This window comes from Cyprinodon variegatus, unplaced genomic scaffold (assembly GCF_000732505.1).
Source record: "Cyprinodon variegatus isolate N-32 unplaced genomic scaffold, C_variegatus-1.0 Scaffold132, whole genome shotgun sequence".
Lineage (NCBI taxonomy): Eukaryota > Metazoa > Chordata > Actinopteri > Cyprinodontiformes > Cyprinodontidae > Cyprinodon > Cyprinodon variegatus.
Genome location: NW_015150585.1, coordinates 1,137,811 through 1,146,714, shown reverse-complemented (window position 1 = coordinate 1,146,714; position 8,904 = coordinate 1,137,811). Strand labels below are relative to the sequence as shown.

The following is an 8,904-nucleotide window of genomic DNA, read 5'->3' as shown; positions in this document are numbered from 1 at the left end:
TTACAGCTGTTGACATACAGGAGCAGAATGGGAATAACAAACATTTTACATGCTGTCCTACACTTTTTCACTTCACAGCTGCTGAGAGAACTTTGGACTTTCTTAAAAGTTGTCATTTATTGCCATCAGGTTTTTTTCACATGTTTAGTCAATCCAGAGGGGAAGTGATTGCAGAAGTCATAAAACGAAATAAATTATTACAAATGAATGAGATGCAACTAATTATTGTGGCATGCTACTACCCTCTAGTGGACATAATAAGAACCTGCAACAGTTGTCTTGGTTCTATTTTAAGCCTTTGCACATGCACTCATATAGAACACCATGTTTCATGCTTTCATTATCAATTGCTGCATCATCTTGTTCAGTCTAATCAGTAGGTGTGAGAGGGAGGATTTGTGTATAATGTTTGCTCAGACAGGGTATGGGCATTCTGGGCCGATTAGGGAATCAGCCTAGAATGCCCATTCAGTCAACATGTGCGTTTTTCTGTCTGTGTGAAAAAAAGCAAGAGTAACCACAGAAAGAGTCGACTTATTAATGTTAATGAATCATCTTATTGCCTCATGATGGAACCTGGTACAGTATATTAATATCTGCGGAATCCTACTTAAGCTGAATCAAGGGTAAATAATAGTCTTCATATTTTATGCAATGCCAAACCCTTCTTCAGTGCTATTAGACATTTGTTGGAAGACATTAGATATTTTTGTACAAAAGCATTTTAAATATGGATTTTCCACAATTATCCGTATTTCCTCCAGCACTTCAGACCTTCTGTAAAATAGGATCCCATCATATGAAACTGCCATGTCTCATAGTAGACATGGTGCCTTCAGGGTAATGTGTAATGAAAGTTCTCTAATGCAGATGGGTAGTTTAGTAATGTGGACCAAAATGCTAAGTTCTGGTTTCATATGACCACAGCCCCTTCCTCCAGTGTCTCCTACATTACCTGGGCTACTGTATGTGTACTTATAACAATGGACTTTTTTCCATTGTGTAATCAAAAGTTGTCATTTTATTAATGATTGGTCTACCTAAGCTGAAAATCTCTGCAGCTATTTTATAATGCCATTGTTGCTGGCCTGTAGGACATGGCCATGTTTTGGTGAAGCCCCGTCAAACCTTGACGATTTAGCCAGTGTATGCCCGACATCCCAGAATCCTCTAAAACAGGCATCCCCAAACTCAGTCCTCAAGGCCCCCTGTCCTGCAGGTTTTAGAGGTTTCTCTGCCTTAGCACAGCTGGTTATAATTATTGCAGTAGACCAAAAGCCTGTTAATCAGCTTTCAATTAAAATCAGCTGTGCTGGTGCAAGGAAACCTCTAAAACCTGCAGGACAGGGGGCCTTGAGGACCGAGTTTGGGGATGCCTGCTCTAAAACATTGGCGTAGGCTGAAATTTCTATGTATTTTTTCAATTATGGGCGTATACATAGAGGACTAATGTCCAGTGACAGCCTATGTTATAAGCTGCATATTGCCCATGAAATTTCACAAGCCAGTGGGTGGGTGAGGGGGGAGAGAAAGAAAAAAGGTGTGCAGTCGCAGAACATTCAGCATCATGTCTGCTAGGAAGTTTGTTGTTTTGGCCGTGGTTGTGAATGCAGGGAGGACCCATCATACTCATCTTCTCTCTCAACCTATGATGGATGTGAAGTCTGGAGGAGTCTTGACGGTTTCCTCCTGTGAACCCACTTTTATATAAAAAAACGCAGCCATTTAACAGTAGCTGTAAGTTAGAAACACGTTAAGCGGTTGTCTGGAACACGTTAAATGCTTTGATATGCATTGGTGATAAGTTCTTGATAAGTTACGCATAAGTTCTTCACAAGTTACTCATAGGTTTTGGATAAGCTAGACACCACGACTTATGTGTAACTTACACTTAGCGTATGTCAACAATCAAATAACTTACCTGTAACTTATGGCCCACGTATGAGCATACGCTGGCATACCTCAACGTACTTGCCAGTATTTCGAAGCGTGCCAGCATGCTTCAGCATGCCCATAACTTATATAAAACTGACCCATAACTTATCCAACGTATGCCAGTGTTTTTGCCTGATATTTTGTACGCTGGCTAAATCGTCAAGGTGTGACAGGGGCTTGAGGTGTTGAATTGTTCAATGCCATTTTAAACTGTTGGGTTGAATGGAGTTGGGTGATATGTTAAAGGCTTGATACATCACTCTATGTATTAAGGAAGTGTCTTTTAAATCAGGTTTGACAACCATTTGGTAAAATCAAAGACTTTCATTATGCGTCAACATTTTTCAGATTATCACTCGCTCTAATTATATTTGAATAACATTATCTTAACAGATTTTCCTGGCTTAGCGCTGTCATGGTCAGTTGAGTGCTGAGGCAGCTTTTCTGTCCCCCTTAAATCCTTTAGAAGAAATATTACACGCCTCTGGGCAGATCTATAAGCGGAGCTCTTGGAATATGCTGCGACAGAGACGAATAAGCAGTGAAGGAAAACCATCATTCATTTAGGGCCATACAAGCTAAGTCAACAGTTTCTAAACTGTCCCACACCTCTCAGACATTACACAAACACAAACAGCTGCAAAAATGAGCTGAGGCCCTGGTCCTCCGGCAGGATTAGAGCACGCCCTCTTGTCAAACTATAGGAAAAGCCATGACTGGTGATCTTCAGCTAAGAGTCGGGACTTTTCTGCTACGATTTGATGTGCCCACTTAGCGCCACAGAAAGTGTTTAATTGCTTCGGCCTGCTCCTTTGGTCTGACTAGGAAAAGCAGATAATAGGCACTTAAAAGATGTGAGGAGGGAGGTGTGGCTAATAATGAATGAAGGTTGTCATGAATGATGCCCTCTGTGCTTTCTGTGATATCACATTCCTCTTCAGCAGTTGGGTTCAGACCTTTAATCCCCAGCCCCTCCCCTTCCTGTCTCCGTTAACAGGACGGTGTCTGAATTGGCCACCGGCAGCAACAAAAGAAAACAACTGCAAGAACGTAAATTAAACATACTGCAGATGCTTTTGGCTGGCTGTGTGTGTGTGTGTGTGAGGTCTGTAGGGCCCTCCAGGCAGGGTGAATAATTAACAGGGCCAGTGAGTGAAGTAAGGTACCAGGCAGGGTGTTTTGTTACCTTCGCCTCACTCAGCACAAGCAAACAGCATTAGATAAGCCTATCTCTATCCGCCTGGCTTGTGTGCATGTGTGTGTGTGTGGGAGCAGTTGGGCCACTTTAGATGATTCAACCATTTGATACCTTCAAAAGCCTCCTGCAGCTCAGTAACAGTTCCTGATGGAAAGCCTAGACATCCAATGTTAAATGAAGACAGGCAGCTGTAACCATCTTATCAGTTCTCATAAAGTTAAATGCTTTATTGCACTAAGATATTGAAAGAAAACTAGCCTTCAATTCATAGTAAAGAAATTTATTAGTCAAACAGTACTCTGCAAAAAACATTCGTACCACTTAAACGTACATATGTTTTATTAAATAAAAACCACCAGTGTTCATTAGGGTGAAGTAATACTAATACTATCTATTCAACCCTCTTTAGTCCACTCAAATCAAATCCAGAGAAATCAATTTCTTTAGAAGCCAATGAGAATTCAGTCTGATTATGGGTGATTTAATCTAAATATACTGTAAATGCAGCCATTCCTCTCATGGCTAATGAAGTTTGTAAGTTAAAAAAAAAGTGTATTATGAACACAAAGAAAAATACCAGACAGGTCGGTCAAAAAGCTGTGGGGAAATTTATGCAAAGTTAGTTTATGAAACAACCTTTCAACATCCTATTAAACCCTGCTGCATGTATCATCTAAGACAATGGACAGAGTGCGGGACAGCTAAAAGACACAGTGAAATCTAACAGACAACAGGACAGGCCTGGATGGGAGAGCTTCCATCAGAGAAGCCAATATAGTTCTGGAGGAGTTATCTATATCATTATCTCAGGTTAGCAAATCCATTGAAAGGACAATTTATCATCATGCTCACCATAAATCTGAGACAGACACACCTGTCTGGAGTTTGCAACAAACCATGCAAGAGACTCCATTAATTGTGTGAAACAAGGTGCTTTGGTCAGATGAGACCCAAAAGTCTACATACAAAATATCACATATAGTGGAGCACTAACATGATACATTAACCCTCAACTTTGACTGCGCATAGTGAAACATTGAGGTGGCAGCATCATGCTGTGGGAATACGTTCTTTAGTGGGAACGAGAAGGATGTGAGCTAATGGGAGGATGGATGGGGCTGAAATCCAGTAAAATCCTAATAAAGTGGACCTGATTCAGAGACTGTGGACAAGTTATTTTGCAAATTTTGGAAACTATTATTTTTGTGCTTCCTAACCATCAGTTACTCTCTGTTGGTTAATCAGATAAAAGAAAAAAACATTCATGATAGACAATCTGAATTTACATGTTGTAATTTGAAAGTTTTAACTTTTATTTAAAACAATGCTGCAAGGACACAGAGTAAAAAGTTAATTTTTTTTTAAATAAATAAAATAGGTTAAAAATCCAATTTTCTATATAAATTAAAAACTTTATATTATAAAGATAAAGATTGTTAGAACTTGATTTTCCTAAAGTTAAATAATATATATATATATATATATATATATTCAGCTAATTCAAAATAAAGCTTTCCATTCCTTACCGTTGTAAGACAGAGAGGACAGTCCACGAATAGGAAAGATAAATCAATATAAAGGAAAATCTATGAAATGTTGTCTTTCAGCAGTTTCTGTTTGGGAATTAATATATACTAAAAAAAAAAAAAAAAAAAAAAAAGGTTTCATCTGTTATTTCAGCTGGCAAAACTTTTACCCCCCCCTTTTTTTAAACCTAATATGTATTTTACGTGCACTGAAGCAATATTTGTAAAAAAAAAAAATTCCCCCGGTTTACTGTAAGATAACACATTCTGACATTCCAGCTCCAAGATTTGCTTTCTGTGTTTGCAAGATAGGAAAAAAGGGTTTCAATCAGGTCTGCAAACAAAATATGTGACTTTTATTCAGCGTTAGTATTTTGTTTACATTCTATTTACACCATAAAACAAGTTGTCATTCCATAAAGAGGGGAAAACAAAATCTAAACATTGTGAGAAAGTAGGAGGAAAAAATATATCTGAGGTCAAAGAAAAGAGCATGAACACACCATGAATGAAGGTTGGAACAAAGAGACGACTAAAGGAGCAAGTAGGTAAACCTATGGAGGCTGCATTCAAGCTGATCACATACAAACATCACAGGACTATTGACATTAATATGAAAATAAACAGAAGAAAATTGAATCTTTCTTCAAACAGCCAAGACTACAGTTTTAATACTGGAAACATTTTTTAAGCTTCAGACCCCGTTCATAGCCTGTGTAGCACCTGCAACTCCACCTACCACCCGCGCCCAACTGCTAATAGTACAGATGATTATTTAGATGTTGATTCAAGTATAAGATTCTGTCCTTTTTCAGCAGGGCTGGTTGTGTGGTGCAGGTGTCAAAAGTAGCTCACAGAGAGAAACTGATTTTTTTTTTAACTTAAGTTAGATTTCCTGTTTTACATTGTTCAGCTCACTGTTTTCTTTGTTTTTAACATGTACAGTCGTCTTAGCAACAATTGCCAACCCTGGCAAAGATGTGTAAAATGCTTAAAATAAATCATGAACATTTGGTAACCACAAAATAACACGTTTTGCAACAGATTTCCAACTTTAAGCAGGGAATCAATTAATTTTCTATTTGTATCTTTTTTTTTTACTATCATGGTGACAGGTTTACCTTGTTTTGTTTTTTGCCAAGTTTGTCACACTTCCAGGTTTTTTAAGTCTAATTGGTGCTCTTATTCGATGTTAGAGTTTAAGCGAGTAATTATCATCCTGTATCAATTTTTTATGTTGTTTTATTAATGAAATGACAGATTGAAACATTCTTAAAAAAAAAATATAGAAAAACAAACAAACAAAAAAATTCTATTACGGAGACTATTTGGGGTACCTTTAAATCCCCCCCCGCCCAAATAAATGCACTTGAAATTTTCCACAGTCTCCAGACAGACATAGTACTGCATTCAATAACTAAAGTATTTAAGGGATTTACTTTTCCGTAAGCAAAGGTGATGGTTACCAAATACCTTCCCGCTCTTCATGGGCCTTTAGCTACGGTAGTTTATATCGGTACTGTGGCTTTTTTCTGATCTTATTTCATAAATATATCTCTTGATGTCATTAAATAGAAGGTTAAGGAAGGCAAAGGAAGTTTAAGACTAATTCAATTTTTTTTTAAAAATTGATTATTTGTTTTAACATTGAAAAAGTTGAACAATTCTGTCAACAACAAAGGGCTTAACCATACAGTCCCCTTGTCAACAAACCCAGGTTAACGCTGTATGATGACTTTGAGACGCAAGCTTGAAATATTCTATATCTGGTGGTTATCACATGGACTGCAACAAAGCCATCCAGACTTATGGAAGGGAAAGAGTTAGTGGAAGTAACTTAAGGCTAGCATTCCTAAAAAGTAAAAATTACTACCCTAAATTTAAGTAACAACTAAATAATGGAAAAAAATGATGTACAAAGTCAAGTTTGACCCTGAAAATGGCAACAGAGAAAGAACTCTTTACTTTAATAAATAGAATCTGGAAACAGAATGAAGAAACTGGAGCACAGTAGCAACAATCATAAATGTGTGATGCTCTGATCCATCCTTGTCTCTTTAGGACCGTTAGATGTCCCATCTGGCTTTCCCTGGTTTAGGGCTTTAATTTAAAAAAGAAATCTAAATAAAATAAACCAAGCAAAATCACTTTCTGACAAAGAGAAGCCAAGCAGAGTTGGCTGACAGTCAGGAATAGATGGAAATGCCACCGTAGTTAACAAGTTGTGCAATACTACGTGAAAAAGTGAGGACGTATTTTTACAAGGATGAATCAGTCAGTTGCATCTACATTAAAAAGCCATCACAGATTCATAATTGTTGCTGTCAGTGTTCTATTTCTTTGACTCATACAAAGCTGTGACCTCAGAGTAAGGAGTGTACATCCACGGTCATACTGCCACACCTCTGACAGACAAATGAAATAAATTAACAATAAGACAAAGTTAAAAAGTTCCCTCATTAAAATGCATTGGAGCAGCAATAAATAGATGTTTCCTCTATTTTCAGTTACCATCAGATGCTTTAAAATAAAGGATCAATCCAAAGCTGTTTGATTTGTTGCTTTGTTCCGAGGATAAAGCGTTGGCTCCTCTTCGTCCTACTCCTCCTGCTAAGGAAGCCAGCATAGAACATGGAGATGAGATGCTCTTATAGATGTGTCCTTCCTGTATTTCATCCTCAAAAAGACCTTCCAGTGTCTTGCTTTAGCTGTGGTTATATTTTTTCTCTTTTTTTAATGTTAATTTTGCCTTGTAGCACAAACATTCATCTAAACACACACATACACACAGATTTGGAGCACCCGATGCCTTGCTCTGTTCCCACACATCGCACATTTAATCCTCCTACAGCCTTGTGCTCGCTATGAGTAGTAGTTGCCTTGTGACGCAGCCCTAAGAACAGCTTTTGCTCCATGCTTTCATTAAAGCAATGAAACAAACCAAGAGCTGAGTCCCTAAGGCAACTTCTTCCTCACTTAGCCATTCAGACATACTAATTTATCTTCTTCTCGGTTTTCAAAGAGCCATTGCGTTTGTGCTTCCCGTTGGCAATGCTCTCAGAGTGGCAGTGTCCATTGGTCATGCTGCCATCCACTCTTCTGTTCTGGTGCCCATCCTTGGCCCTGAGGAGATGTACCAGCCTACGCAGCAGGAACACTATCAGAGCGCCAGTAGCTCCAACAATAAAAATCACATCCAAGAGGAAGTACTGGTAAGGGGACACTTCGTATACAGCTGAGCGCAGGTGGTTAGCTCCGTTGTGACGGAGGATGTAGCCGATCCAGTACACAGCCCTGGTGATTGGGTGACCTGGCTGATCTTTGTGGATGTTGGAGAGGAGACGAGCCTGCTCGCGGTACCTGGGGACAGGAAGACGGCAGGAATGAGGGATAAAAAGAAGCACCCACAGGGAACACCCACAGAGAACACCCACAATATGTAGATACTTTATTCCATGTTTGCAAATTGCCTTTTAAAACTGCTTAAGACTTAAAATTTTACATATTTGACACATTAACATCATAATTCATATTCATTCATGTTAAGCAATGGAGTAAAAGGAAGTAGGCAACATAATTGTCAATATGGAAAAAATATACTGCTTTTAACAATTCCTTATAAATGAAAACATTTTATATAAGGTTATATAAAGTAAAAAAAGGCTGTCCATTCTTTGGAAAACTGCTCAAGTTCAGTCAGATTGATAGGAGGAATGTCCTCACAGCAATTGTTAGTGATTGCCACAGATTCAGAATAAAGTTTAGCACTAATTTATGACTTATTCTGAAATTTGAATATGGTTGGATCTAACTCAGAATTGTGCAAAAACAATCTTCAAAAACTATTACTCTATATATTTTAGAGGTAGTCTAGTTTTAACATGATTGGAATGTTTGAACATGTCATCATGTTATTTATTTGTTTAGGTGTTTTATGGAGAAGGGATAAACCTAAAGGTTAATATGTTCACCATGAGAAGCAATGTTCTTGCTTCCATCCTGTCTTGGGGATTCTTATATCTTCTCAACGCATCATCTGGGTAGAACTTTTTCTCATGGAGTCTCTGAGAATAATTGTGCAATTAGAAAAATTTTGCAGGGAGAAAAAATGGAGATGATTTTTTCAATTTTGTTTTTCAATTTCGAAATTTCGTCTTTTGTCGAGTGAGGACCTATGTAGAGGTAACTGTTATCGGTTATGAGTAGTTTTGAGGATGTGCTAAAAGAGTCGGAAAATGTTTAAAA

At 38.0% G+C, this 8,904-nt stretch overlaps 1 protein-coding gene across 1 annotated transcript in view; it reads right to left on the bottom strand.

Annotated features, from left to right (window-relative positions):
• Nucleotides 1-4,994: 4,994 nt before the first annotated feature.
• Nucleotides 4,995-8,904, bottom strand: part of ugt8 (UDP glycosyltransferase 8) — a 34,087-nt gene continuing 30,177 nt past the window's right edge. Inside the window, exon 6 of the mRNA XM_015376303.1 lies at nt 4,995-8,019. Within this exon, the coding sequence (XP_015231789.1) occupies nt 7,653-8,019 (367 nt within the window). The 3' untranslated portion in view covers nt 4,995-7,652. The remainder of the gene's footprint in view (nt 8,020-8,904) is intronic.